The sequence below is a fragment of the Drosophila serrata genome, unplaced genomic scaffold (assembly GCF_035046125.1).
Source record: "Drosophila serrata isolate PLE 108 unplaced genomic scaffold, ASM3504612v1 contig_182, whole genome shotgun sequence".
In the NCBI taxonomy this organism is placed as follows: domain Eukaryota; kingdom Metazoa; phylum Arthropoda; class Insecta; order Diptera; family Drosophilidae; genus Drosophila; species Drosophila serrata.
The window spans coordinates 134,892-149,024 of record NW_028257080.1 but is presented as its reverse complement, the minus strand read 5'-3'; the positions used below and the strand labels follow the sequence as shown (position 1 = coordinate 149,024).

The window sequence follows — 14,133 nt, the reverse complement described above, 5'->3', positions numbered from 1 at the left end:
AGCAATCCTTATAATTTTTGTTCGGTCACTCTAATTCCGCAGCTGTTGTTTAACATTTTACGTCTCACACGTCAAAAAAAAACCGACCTACAAGTTTACAGATACATGCGGTCGAATTCTCACTTTTGGTGTCGAAAATATAGCAAAATACCAAAGTATAAATATAATTCTTCGTCACTTTTTAGTATTTTATTTCTATTTCCGAAGCTGTTAATTGACCTTTTACACGTCTACATAACATTTGACACGTTTACGATACATGTAAGAATGTCCGTCAAATTAGCGTCGATGAGTTAGCGTCGAAACGGAACGGTGGGAAAATGGAACATGGAGGTGGCCTTTAATTTTTAATTTATTTCGTAATTAGGGCACTAATTTGAATAAAATAAAGCTTAAAAATGCTAAAAAATAAATTTACTATTGTTTTATACTGGGTTTGAAAGTATTTGACAGTTGGATATATTAAAAAAAAGCATGTGAAAAATCGTAATTTCACGGATTTCTTAATATCTCGGCTAATCGAACGCGTGCAGCAATACCTGATACGCCAGAATAAAGGACATTTATTGTACTTTTAGCGTACCAAGTTTCAATTTTTTCAAACCGTCAGTTTTTGAGCAAATTGCATTACAGTGGTCCAACCTCGGGGTCGGCTCCATACAAAATAGGGCATCAAAAATAGTAAGGCATATAACTTCGATTTACGAACGCGTGCGCATATGCACGGTATATAGGCTTACTAGGGGAAGATTAAGGAATATTTGGTGAAAATTTCAATTGTTTTTAACCGTCAGATTTCGAGAAAATCGAATTACAGTGGGTGGTGTATTTGGGCTGATATCCAAGGCGCGAACTATGAAAATGGAACCAGATGGGAACCAGCAGAGAACCACTCGCTGAACCAGACCATGGAACCATGTTAAGAAAAATACTAAATTAAATGAAAATAGCAATTTGTTGCATAAAATATTAAGAAAAGTGACTGACAATAAATAGAAGAGCCATTCAAAACAATTTAGTGTGATTTTCATCTAAATTAACGAAAATGTATCTATTTTGTTATTTTTAGATTATTTTAGTATATACCACGGCACACCAAAATCGACGATAACTTTTACAAAAATCTTACTCTCTTAAATGAACGCGTGCAAACTTGCACGGTATCTCAATAGATAGGGAAAAATAATCTCTAATTTCGAATTAAATCTTAATTCGATCTAACCGTCAGATTTTGAGAAATTCAAGTGTTTCTCTTTCCGACCTCATTCACAAACACTGGTTTCGTAATGACCCTAACGCCATGTGCCAAGCCCCAAACCATATTCCGACGCTAACTTTTAAAATATTATAACTCCCTTAAATGAACCCGTGCAAACTTGCACGGTATCTCAAAAGAAAGGGAAACATATTCTCTAACTTCGAATTAAATCTTAATTCGATCTAACCGTCAGATTTTGAGAAATTCAAGTGTTTCTCTTTCCGACCTCATTCGCAAACACTGGTTTCGTAATGACCCTAACGCCATGTGCCAAGCCCCAAACCATATTCCGACGCTAACTTTTAAAAAATTATAACTCCCTTAAATGAACCCGTGCAAACTTGCACGGTGTCTCAAAAGAAAGGGAAACATATTCTCTAACTTCGAATTAAATCTTAATTCGATCTAACCGTCAGATTTTGAGAAATTCAAGTGTTTCTCTTTCCGACCTCATTCGCAAACACTGGTTTCGTAATGACCCTAACGCCATGTGCCAAGCCCCAAACCATATTCCGACGCTAACTTTTAAAATATTATAACTCCCTTAAATGAACCCGTGCAAACTTGCACGGTATCTCAAAAGAAAGGGAAACATATTCTCTAACTTCGAATTAAATCTTAATTCGATCTAACCGTCAGATTTTGAGAAATTCAAGTGTTTCTCTTTCCGACCTCATTCGCAAACACTGGTTTCGTAATGACCCTAACGCCATGTGCCAAGCCCCAAACCATATTCCGACGCTAACTTTTAAAAAATTATAACTCCCTTAAATGAACCCGTGCAAACTTGCACGGTGTCTCAAAAGAAAGGGAAACATATTCTCTAACTTCGAATTAAATCTTAATTCGATCTAACCGTCAGATTTTGAGAAATTCAAGTGTTTCTCTTTCCGACCTCATTCGCAAACACTGGTTTCGTAATGACCCTAACGCCATGTGCCAAGCCCCAAACCATATTCCGACGCTAACTTTTAAAAAATTATAACTCCGCACATATTGGGATGCCGCTGAGCCACTTCGCTGAGGTGATGCAGGGCCTTGGAGGCCACCTTGGCGATGGGATCACCCAGTTTGTTCACCAGCATGGTCAGCAGCAGCTGCTCCTTCTCCTGCGCGTAGGCCAGCAGCTTTGATGCAGCCACAATGGACGAGTTCTTGTTGTGCTCTTGGCCCGTCTGCAGGCCCTGCATAACATTCTTCAAGAACTCATGGTACTGATCCTTTAGCTCTCCCTCGAAGTATCTATAGGCGTAGACCCTTCGCTTCTGCTCATTCCGCAGCTTGTCGTCCTTTTTCAGTTTTTTCCAATCAGCGCCACGAGTATGCACGGCTAGGAGCTTCCTATTCGGCGGCAGCAGCACTTCCTGCCATAAATCCGTGAGCACAGTGATCACATAGTTGCTGGCCTTGTTGGAGAGCTTACAGAAGCCGATAAGAGTGGTGAGCGCTTCCAGGTTGCCCAGAGGATTGCTCGTGACCAGCAAGGCGCCGGCATTGGCCCGATCCTTGGCCGTACCCTTGTGCAGAGCGGTCTGCAAACAACGGGCATCGGTGGGATTACCTAAAGTGCAAGTGAAAATTTTATTTAAATATTTATAAAACCTTTAAAGGCAACACTTACGCTTATTGAAAGCATTCTTTTCGGCATTAAAGGAATTCTTGCAGAGATTATAAAGCTCCAGCTGCTCATTCTCCTTCATGTCCAGGACCTCATTCGTTGAGGGATAATCCGCATGCCGGGATAGAAGATATTAATTATTATTAAGCTATTTTACTTCTTTTTTTTAATACGTACCACATGGTACCACTTCTTTTGAGCCTCCTCTTCCTCATCCACTTTGGACTGGTATTTGCTGTGCTTTTTGGCATAGGATTGTCCCACATCCTCGTCACTGTCGTCGCTGTCGGAGACGTTTTTCCCATCACCGTCCTCATCGAACTTGATGCGTTGTGGCGTCTTGGCACTTTCTGTGGTTTCGCCATCATCACCAAATTTAATTTTCTGGGAATTCTTGATCTGGTCAGGCTTTTTGTGGCCTTTGTTGGAGCTCTTCTGAGATGCATCTTCTCCATTCTCGCTAAACTTCATTTTTTGTGGCTTTCGGTCATTTTTATTGAAGGACTTTTGAGCTACAGCCTCGCCATCTTCACCAAATTTAATGTTCTGCGGTTTTTGGCCATTCTGTTGATTTTTGTTAAAGGATTTGTGGGAAGGAAAGGAGTTGCCCGACGGGAAGTAGGCGAAGAATTTGGGATGGTTCCAGTGCTCCACGCCCGGCATGATCTTGTGCTCGAAGTCCTCGAGCACGTCCTTGAACGACTCCGGCGACTGGGGAGAAACACTCATGTAGCTCGGCGACTCAGGGATGTAATTGTTCCGGAACAGGGCCCTGGTTAGATGGAGGAATATATTAAATTAGTTACTTGAAATATCTGGAGAACGATAATTAAAACTTACTGTTGCTGCCACATTTGAAGAAGACGACGACTACCAATAGGTTGACGGCGCCAGTATTTTCCAGAAAAAAGGAACAGTCGAAAAACCCTTTAAGAAATATCGGCAATTATTATATAATTAATGAAATATAAGGTGTTCACTCCTTTCCGCACCACCATCGAGGTAGAGTGAATGGCGCGTTTTTTTTAAAGTGGTATCCCCTTTAGGCCTATTCCACTACTTAATTTTGTGTATTACAGCTGTAATGATTACATTGGTTTATTAAAGCCTAAGTAGCTTTGCACATTAGACAAATATTAAATACAGCTGTATGATTACATTCATTTATTAAAGCCTAAGTAGCTTTACACATTAGACAAATATTAAATACAGCTGTATGATTACATTCATTTATTACAGCCTAAGTAGCTTTGCACATTAGACAAATATTAAATACAGCTGTAGATGTGTAATTTTTGGAAACACATTCAACACAAATTGTTCGTCCACATGTGTTACATGAAAGACAAGAACCGAATGAATGCTTGCCACAATGCAAGCAAATGTCAGCAAGGGAATCACCCAGGCAAAGCAGTTGTTGAAAAACTTCCTTTCTAAACAAAAATGCTGGCTGCAAATTTGTCATGGAGTTATTCAGCATGTAGCATTTTGCAAACTGCAATATAAAGATGCCACAATTATACTCGTCTTTTTGAGTATCGTGTTTTATAGAGACGCACTTATAATTCATTTTGCTAATACGGTCTAATATATCTTTGTAATATGATATAAATTTTTCGGCCATTGTTGTTTGGCCGAAAGGATCTAAATACATAAACTCTTGTTTAATTATATCTACAAAGCATATACTAAAATGATTTTGGTAACAGTGAGGTATAATTAAATGATGAGCTGATTCATCATAAGCTTATTTAATTTTAGCCTCATTCTGAAAACAATAATCATTAAGTTGACACGGAAGGTTAATGAATCTAGCGTCATTTAATATATAAATAAGAGCAGTTAAAGCGGCATCTACTACAAAGTTAGAGAGCCACTTTTTGTTCTGCAGTGTTAAAATATCATCTAATTCAAGATGATAAACAAATTCATTTAAATTCATTGTATGTATAGACCAGAACAGAGTCTTACAATTTATAACATAAAACCGTTTATTTTCCGTAAAAAACGTCCTTGATTCGAACGTTTTTTTAAGAACATTTTTAAAGTTTTCCTCCATTTTAAACATATTTCCCTTTTTGGAGTATGAATGGTCAACATATATAGAATTTAAATTTAAGTCGATATTTTGCGGGTTATTTATTTCTAATTCACAGACTGTATTTAGCCCTGAAAAATCTCTTTTGAATAACCCTATCTTCAGTTTTTTGTTACCTTTGTTTTGCCAACTTTCTTTGACAGTTGACAATTTTTTATTTGATAACATATCGACTGTATATTGTTTTTTTTTTAAAGCAAAATTTCTTGGTTTTGCCTTAATAACCGTACCATGAGTCAAAGGGGAACGAGAAAATTCTGGATGTGCAAGTTCAACTTGCCGCACCACAGAATTGGAAAAATCATTCATTTTACGAATGAATCTTCCTAGTCTCAGCCCCTGCTTATTTTTTATGACACTGTGTTTCAGTGTCTTAAATAGAGACTCTACAGGACCATTGCTGGGTCTTTTATTGCTAAAATCAATAAAAATTCCCATTACATTGGTCCAAAATGGTGCATAAACAATATATTTTCCTAAAATAATTTCTGACATTTTAGGATGATAGAATGGGTTTTCTTCCCCCATTTTTGATTCTTTTAAACTTATCTCCAATACTTGAGATTTAATTATTTCGAATCGTTTGTAAAATTCACTTTTACCAGCAATGGTTTTAAGTGAATAGTCAAAATTTTTTTGAATTGGGATAGCATTTGTCTCATGCTCTCTTAAATCAAAAGCCATCGAGGTACTACCTAATAAGTATAAATTAGCCTCACGTACCTTGTTATTAATAACAGGTGATAAAAGAATGGTTACTATATTAAAGAACCATTTTTCTAATTCACTAATAGTAACTATATTATAAGCCAGACCCAGGGCATTTCTTAAGAAATCTCTTAATGCAACATTTGACAACCCAACAGTTATGTCAATGTCTGAACACATTATTTTTGCATAATGGCTCGTGCAAAACTGAACGCATACTGTCGGGAATGTCTCACTTTTTTGGTACAAAAAATTGAAACACATGCTGTTGTATGCTATGATATCCAAGTCATTAAATTCCTTTAGAACCGCTTGGATAATCGCAAAGCTGACATCTGTTATTATGCGTTTACATATTGGCAGCTTGAATTTATTTTGTCGACAATGAAAATGACATGAAAAAAATGTCAGTATTTTCAGTTTTTTGTTTACATTTATGCGTTAACTAATGGTATTTAAAAATAATAAAGTTTCCTAATAAATGCCCAAATCCTACTTAACACAACTGCATTCAAAATAAGATAAGGTACATAATAATAAGTATAACAATAATATTATATATAAATAAATATATTTGAAAAGAAAATGTATACAAAAAATTTTTTCAGCAATTTTATGTAAAGAAAAGCCACTTTCACTAAAGGCTTCGATCTTAGATTTTCCTTTTAAAGATAGGACAGTTCCCTTACCCATTTTGATTCTCAGTTTATAAACAATTATTCAATTAATCAGCACAAAAAATTTCACAACTGTACGCCAAAAATTACGCGAGATAACTAAATTTGAATTTACAGGCGCTAATCTGATGACGCGCAGTGTATATATATTGCATCTGTGATGCAAAAAAAAAAACAAAAAACAGACGGACAGACGGACATGGCTAGATCGACTCGAAATAAATAATAAATAGGAACAATATGCACTCACTTATTACTCCTATGCTTCCCATATACATCTTTCTTCCATGAAGTGAAGGTGGCTTCTTGTTTTCCACCTCCTTGACCGCCGCCGCCTCCACCTCCTTGACCGCCGCCGCCTCCACCTTGTCCTGGGAGACCGCCGTCGCCACCACCGCTAATCGCATTACCGCCATAAAAATAAAAATTCATTTTCTGAAAAAGAAAATAAATTAAAATAATTAAACTACATTTTATTAAATAAGTATATTGCGCGCTTACGTTAGAACGCGTGATTCGATTCTGGAAAATTGGATTTACCGGAATTTAGATCCCGACTTATTCATCGATAGGGCGTGCGAAGCGGCCCTATCGATATATCGAAATATATAATTTATAATTACATACAATATATAATATATATGAATACTGAAATGCTTGGAATGTCAATTCCATTCATGTGGCATGATTATTTCATACAATTGTTGAAATGGCCAATAGGAATATTTTCTGGCGGGCTATTCATCGATAGGGCGTGGGAAGCGGCCCTATCGATATGACTGAGTTGGAAAAAGAAATCGCTGATTTCTCAAAATCTGACGGTTAGATCTAAATAAGATTTAATTCAAAATTAGAGAATATTTTCCCCTATCTGTTGGAATACCGTGCAAGTTTGCACGCGTTCATTTTAGGGAGTAAGAATTTTTCAAAAGTTAGCGTCGATATATCGTATGGGGGATGCCACATGGCGTTGAGGTTATTATGCTAAGCAGCCACATATTTGGAAATAAATGAAAAAGGCGGGATTTCTCCTTAACGACTGAACGGATTTTGATGAAACATATATCAAAATGTTCGGAATTGCGATCCCGTTAATGGTACGATCACCATTTTGCATAAGTTTTATAGTAATGTTTAAATCAAATTGACTTAATGTTAGGCAGGCAGGGCTGCCGGATATATTTATATTTTTCCGGTACATAAATGGAAATAAATACGAAAATCGGTATTTCTTATGAACGACTGAGCGGATTTTGACGAAACGTGCATCAAAATGTTCAGAATTGCGATCTCGTTAATGATATGATCTTCAGTTTGCATAAGTTTTATAATAAAGTTTTAAATCAAATTGACTTAATTTAAGGTAGGCAGTGCTGCCAGATATATTTATTCATCGTATAAACATTTATGGAAATAAATGCAAAAGTGGGGTTTACTCATGAACGACTGAACGGATTTTGATAAAACAACTACCAAAATGCTTGTAATGTCAATTTCTTTCATGTGGCATGATTATTTCATACAATTGTTTAAATGGCCAATAGGAATATTTTCTGGCGGGTTATTCATCGATAGGGTGTGGGAAGCGCCCCTATCGATATGTAGCCAGTGTTTGCGAATGAGGTCGGAAAGAGAAACACTTGAATTTCTCAAAATCTGACGGTTAGATCGAATTAAGATTTAATTCGAAGTTAGAGAATATGTTTCCCTTTCTTTTGAGACACCGTGCAAGTTTGCACGGGTTCATTTAAGGGAGTTATAATTTTTTAAAAGTTAGCGTCGGAATATGGTTTGGGGCTTGGCACATGGCGTTAGGGTCATTACGAAACCAGTGTTTGCGAATGAGGTCGGAAAGAGAAACACTTGAATTTCTCAAAATCTGACGGTTAGATCGAATTAAGATTTAATTCGAAGTTAGAGAATATGTTTCCCTTTCTTTTGAGATACCGTGCAAGTTTGCACGGGTTCATTTAAGGGAGTTATAATATTTTAAAAGTTAGCGTCGGAATATGGTTTGGGGCTTGGCACATGGCGTTAGGGTCATTACGAAACCAGTGTTTGTGAATGAGGTCGGAAAGAGAAACACTTGAATTTCTCAAAATCTGACGGTTAGATCGAATTAAGATTTAATTCGAAATTAGAGATTATTTTTCCCTATCTATTGAGATACCGTGCAAGTTTGCACGCGTTCATTTAAGAGAGTAAGATTTTTGTAAAAGTTATCGTCGATTTTGGTGTGCCGTGGTATATACTAAAATAATCTAAAAATAACAAAATAGATACATTTTCGTTAATTTAGATGAAAATCACACTAAATTGTTTTGAATGGCTCTTCTATTTATTGTCAGTCACTTTTCTTAATATTTTATGCAACAAATTGCTATTTTCATTTAATTTAGTATTTTTCTTAACATGGTTCCATGGTCTGGTTCAGCGAGTGGTTCTCTGCTGGTTCCCATCTGGTTCCATTTTCATAGTTCGCGCCTTGGATATCAGCCCAAATACACCACCCACTGTAATTCGATTTTCTCGAAATCTGACGGTTAAAAACAATTGAAATTTTCACCAAATATTCCTTAATCTTCCCCTAGTAAGCCTATATACCGTGCATATGCGCACGCGTTCGTAAATCGAAGTTATATGCCTTACTATTTTTGATGCCCTATTTTGTATGGAGCCGACCCCGAGGTTAGGTCACTGTAATGCAATTTGCTCAAAAACTGACGGTTTGAAAAAATTGAAACTTGGTACGCTAAAAGTACAATAAATGTCCTTTATTTTGGCGTATCGGGTATTGCTGCACGCGTTCGATTAGCAGAGATATTAAGAAATCCGTGAAAACACGATTTTTCACATGCTTTTTTTTAATATATCCAACTGTCGAATACTTTCAAACCCAGTATAAAATAATAGTAAATTCATTTTTTAGCATTCAGAAACTTTATTTTATTCAAATTAGTGCCTTGATTACGAAATAAATTAAAAATTAAACAACCGCTCAGTGTTCCATTTTCCCACCGTTCCATTTCGACGCTAACTCATCGACGCTAATTTGACGGACATCATGTAAGATTCTCATTAACAGAATTCTCTTCCGTTGGTAGTGTTGCGGTCACTCTGAATTCTGAAGCTGTTGTTCAAAATTTTACATCTTACACGTCAAGGAAACCATTTTACGTGTAGGAAGTAAGATGTATTAACATGCAGACAGAAGGAGTGTAATTTAACAGAACTCAAAACAGCTGTTCCTTAGAAGCACCTATGCGATATTTTCAGTGTGGGTTTCTTTTTTTTTTAACAAATTTGGCGCAGCAATAAAATTAAGATTATTAAATGTAATACGATCTACTTCTTAGAGCAATTTAACCGATTTCATCTTGAAATTCAAGGTTAGTTAATGGTAGCTCCCAATACCTCTGTTTTATTGTTGTATTCCTGCATTTACTTTGTTTACACTTAATCCATTGAAAGCTTAAAAACAGCTGTTCAACAATTCAGTCGCAGACATTTATGAATCGTTCCCTATTTGACTAAGTATGGCAATATATCACCGATATTATAATAGAATACTATAATTATCATTCAGTCGCCCTAAATATAGGTTTTGTTCTTTAAAAATAAAATAATAGAATGTGCAATAATTTTGCCAGAGTGGACAGTGCCCTTTTTTCAACAGTTTACCAACACTAATTTTTAATGGGCGTAAAAATTCATTGATAAAAACAAATTAACGAAATTTCTTGATTCGGGGGGAGGGCCAAGGACCAAGAAAACGCGGAGCATGTCGGGACTTAAGGCGCCTTCGCTGCAATCGCTGCTAGAATCGGAGCGGGGCTCCACGGACAGCTTGCTGGCCGAATCACTGCAGCTGGACTTTGAAGATGTAAGTTGCGGGGCTTAGCCGGAAAAAGTGCTGATTTTAACGTCTTTCGGGGCTTTTTTACGTTCCCAGCTGGACGATGCGGAGTTTGCCATACCGCCCACTGATGTGCTGCCCACGTTGGAGTCGGTGCTCAGCGAATTCGAGGCGGACTCGGATGTGGCCTCCGAGCTGGGAATGCCGGTTCACCATGCTACTCCCACGCCCTCCATAGGCGACGATGCCACGATTAGGACAGATGGCCGCGGCGGTGGTGGCTCCATCATGCGATATACCTTGCTCCATGGCATCTCCGCGCAGCTGTCCTCCGCCGCCGAGCGTGTGAACTCCGGGACGGCAAGTTCCTGCGCCGTGGCCGCCTTCATAGCCGTGGGCACCTCCCATGGCCACATCCTCAACTTTGATGTCACACAAACACTGCGCTGGGCCCACCAGGACAAGCATGGTCAAGGTGCTGTGGCCAGCATGGCCTTCAATGCGGATTCAACGCGACTTTTGGCCGGTTACTCCAGGGGATTGGTCATCATGCTGGACACGCACACGGGCGATGTGTTGCGGGAGCTGTTCGATGTGATAACCCCGAATACGGGTGTGCTGCACGTGAAGTGGACCTCCCGCTCCTCGCTAGCTCTGTGTGCCGACGCCGGAGGCTCTGTTTGGTCGCTGAGTTTCACCAGGAAACTGGGCATTCGTGGCTGCAGCTCACGTTGCCTGTTCTCCGGTGCTCGTGGTGAGGTCTGCGCCGTGGAGCCTCTCATAATGGATGCCAATGGACGCCACGAACTGGATCAGTACTGTATCGTGGCCCTGGCCACGCTCTCCAAGTACTTTATCGTCACGGTGCGGCCTAGATTGCGTGTAATCAAGTACCATGCGCTTCAGGGACCTCCGGATTGCCTGCCCCTGCTTGCCTGGCACTTGGTGTTGATCCAAGCGGCGGATACCACACGCTCGGTGGACCCTGTGATTGTCGTCGGCAGGGGTAACCAGCTGTTCTTCCATCAACTCTTTGTTTCGAATGGAAGGATCACTTTGCTGTACCTGCGTCATGTCCAGCTGCAGGGGAACCTACTGTCGGCCCACTGGCTGGGTCCCAAGTGCGTGGCTTCGTTGGATACCTCGGAGATCCTGCATTTGGTGGATGTGAGATCAAGCAAGGAGCTGGAGTGCATGGATATGGCAAATGCCGGCTTGGTTTATGGTTCGGCGCAGTTCAAGGGCCTGGCCACGGGTGGAAATGTTTCGCCTGCCTTTGCCCTGGCGGGTTCAAATGCCTGTTACAACTCGGTGATGTCCAGGGGCACACAGCTGTATGTTTTGGGTGCCAGATCCCTGCATATCATAGGGGTGAGGACCTGGTCGGAGAGGATAAGCTACCTGGTGAGAAAGTTCCTTAAAATCAAGTGAAAAAATCGTAATCTTTGATTTTCCTTCCAGGTTAAACACCATCGCTGGCAAGAGGCCTGCCAACTCGCCCTTGATGGCTACTTGGCCTCCGTGGATCGCCCCCGTAAACGTGCCCAGGCCAAGGAGCGCATTATTACGCTCTTCCAGGAGTATATAGCAAACTCTGCCCGGGCGCCTGACTACTGTCTCGGCTCCATTGTCAACTGCCTCATCACCGTGGGTGAACTGGACCTGCTGTGGACACAGCTCTGGGAGAAGCTGCACAACACCAGCTCCGAGCTCTTTTTGCAACACATTTCCGAGCACATTGAGCGCGAGACCATTAAGAGTGTGAATCCTGTGATCTCCCAGGCATTGGTGGACTATTGGCTGGAACACTCGCCGGCAAAGCTGGAGCAGCTCATCCTCAAGCTGGATTGGATGTGTTTGGATTTAAATCAAGTCCTGAAGGCCGTGAAGAAGCATCGCTTGTACCGTGCCCAAATCTACCTCAACACACAGGCTCTGAATGATTATACGGCGGCGCTGACGGAGCTGCTGCCCCTGGTGACGCCCGAGGAGACTGACTTGGGTAACTGCTTGTTGGTCTATGTATCCAGTTGCCTGGCAGGCAGGGGTTATCCCAGTGGAGAGATTCCCGTTGAGCAGGTGCATCAGGTGAAGCACGATGTCCTCAGATGTTTGACTTCGCAGCAGCCCAAAGAGACAGCCGCTGGAGATGAGTTACCATATCCTTACCTGCGAGCTCTCCTCAAGTTCGATACAAGGGAAACGCTGAATGTGATTTCGCTGGCCTTTCAAGAGAAGGAGTTTAGCAACGAGCTGGGCCTGTCGCATCGCAAAAGGATCATCAATTTGCTGCTGGAGATTATGACGCCCGAGAATGCCACAGTGAGTAGAGGTGCTACCTTCTCCCGACTCTGTTTCAAATGACTATCCTTTCTCTCTTTTCCAGTGGGCGGAGATTGGCTGCCTCCTGAACTTTATAGCCCAGCAGATCTCCATGCAGTGTTTACCCCGAGATAAGCAGCTCTTGAAGCGCGTGTTGAGTCACCTGGCGCAGGAAGAGATCACAAACGAGAGCAGTCGCCAGCACTCGGAACGTGAGAATGCCTGGCACGAGTTGCTCTCCTCAAATTGCCTCGCCGAGATCAGCAGCGATGAGGAGCAGTTGCATCTGGCCGAGCGGGCAAGGTGTTATTGCGTGGTGGAGTATCTTCTTGAGAAACTAGAACGCTACGATACCATCCTGGATTGTTATATCCGCAACGAGGTCCGCCACGAGACCATGTTTGCCTATATGGAGCGTTATGTGGACACCCCGGAGAGATGCATTTATGAGCAGTTGAAACGCCACCTCAGGAAGCTCTTGGCTATCAATGACAAGGAAACCACACGACTGTTGGCTTTGCATTATCCCGAAAAGATTCCCGAACTCTTAGATAGCCTAAGGACGGAGGAGAATCGGTTATATGTGTTCCTCAAGTGCCTCAACGATCGTAGAGCGAAACTGGATGCGAGCCATCTGGAGCTTCTGCTGGAACTGCATTGTAAGCTAGAGACACAGGAGGTGGTCATGGAGTTCCTGTGCTGCAACATCCGTCTGCTTCAGGATAGCCTGGATAGGGCCATTGCCATAGTTGAGAGCCATCACCTAAACCGAGCTGTGATCTATCTGTACGAGATGCAGAATAGCTATACGAAAGCGTTTGAATTGTCCATGGATATGCTGAAGTTGGCCACGGGCCAGGAAGCTGTGGAGGAGGCTAGGGTGATGCCTTCTCTGCTGGCGAGATCTGTGCAGGTTTTGCCGCCTGCGGAGCTGGAGCGCTGCTGGTTCGTCCTGTTGCAATATGTCCTGCCCAATCAGGAGTTCCAATCGATCACCAAGTTCCTGCTGCACGAGGCCTCGCACCACATTGACCTGCACAACCTGGTCCAGCTGATCATGAACACCCACAATGTGTCGAGCAGCTTTGGCGACATCAAAGACCTGCTCATGGGCATGCTGGATAGTTCCAGGCTGCAAACGGAGGCTCTGAGAGGCAGTGCCGACATTCAGTGCCAGGGTCTTCACCTGGAATTCCAGAAGCATCATCGGCAGGCACGTCGTGGCCTCTGGGTGACCACCACCAAGTGCTCGGTGTGCCGACAGCGACTCTATGAGCAGAGTCAGGTGCTCATCCTGGGCGGCTGCGGGCATGGCCTGCACGAGGAGTGCCTGGAGGATGCGGAAACGACGCTTGAGGAGTGTCCGCGATGCTTTACGCCGATGGAGGAGCAGACCCTGACCTTGCCGCGTCCAAACAAAAGCCTGATCAGCATTTCCACGTCCTTGGAGATGGGTGCTTTGCAGCTGAAGGCTCCGCCCAGGCGATTCTGTTAATTATTTCATTGTATATTCCATTTATATTCCTCAGTGTATTTATTGTACAACTCTGTGTATTGTATTGTATGTGTAAGTAAAGCAATTGCATGATAAGTGTG

The 14,133-nt window shown here is 41.4% G+C and overlaps 2 protein-coding genes and 1 pseudogene across 5 annotated transcripts; 1 reads left to right on the top strand and 2 right to left on the bottom strand.

Annotated features, from left to right (window-relative positions):
• The first annotated feature begins 246 nt into the window (after positions 1-246).
• On the top strand, positions 247-14,128 carry Vps8 (vacuolar protein sorting 8). 3 transcript variants are annotated; one of them, XM_086827615.1, is made up of 5 exons: positions 247-261; positions 10,019-10,242; positions 10,312-11,619; positions 11,677-12,537; positions 12,602-14,128. In XM_086827615.1, exons 2-5 carry the CDS (start codon positions 10,141-10,143, stop codon positions 14,030-14,032), a joined length of 3,702 nt encoding a protein of 1,233 aa, XP_086683741.1. In that variant the 5' UTR covers positions 247-261; positions 10,019-10,140; the 3' UTR covers positions 14,033-14,128. The 3 variants fall into 3 exon arrangements, with proteins under 3 accessions (XP_086683741.1, XP_086683742.1, XP_086683740.1); XM_086827616.1 differs by lacking the exon at positions 247-261 and adding an exon at positions 9,734-9,748; XM_086827614.1 differs by lacking the exon at positions 247-261 and adding an exon at positions 9,779-9,893 and having other exon boundaries at positions 9,946-10,242.
• On the bottom strand, positions 2,230-3,069 carry LOC147644446 (nucleolar complex protein 1 pseudogene; annotated as a pseudogene). Its single transcript, XR_015270496.1, has 2 exons — positions 2,880-3,069; positions 2,230-2,819 (listed from the first exon to the last, which is right to left on the bottom strand). The product of XR_015270496.1 is annotated as a nucleolar complex protein 1 pseudogene (transcript).
• LOC147644445 (uncharacterized) lies at positions 2,932-3,844 on the bottom strand. Its single transcript, XM_086827619.1, has 2 exons — positions 3,717-3,844; positions 2,932-3,648 (listed from the first exon to the last, which is right to left on the bottom strand). Exons 1-2 carry the CDS (start codon positions 3,728-3,730, stop codon positions 3,030-3,032), a joined length of 633 nt encoding a protein of 210 aa, XP_086683745.1. The 5' UTR covers positions 3,731-3,844; the 3' UTR covers positions 2,932-3,029.
• Positions 14,129-14,133: the final 5 nt, after the last annotated feature.

Bases quoted from the DNA above. Each gene is read 5' to 3' on its own strand.
- Vps8 (XM_086827615.1), top strand. From the start codon at position 10,141: ATGTCGGGACTTAAGGCGCCTTCGCTGCAATCGCTGCTAGAATCGGAG. The intron at 11,620-11,676 runs GTGAGAAAGTTC...TTTTCCTTCCAG, and splicing joins CGGAGAGGATAAGCTACCTG to GTTAAACACCATCGCTGGCA. The intron at 12,538-12,601 runs GTGAGTAGAGGT...TCTCTTTTCCAG, and splicing joins TGACGCCCGAGAATGCCACA to TGGGCGGAGATTGGCTGCCT.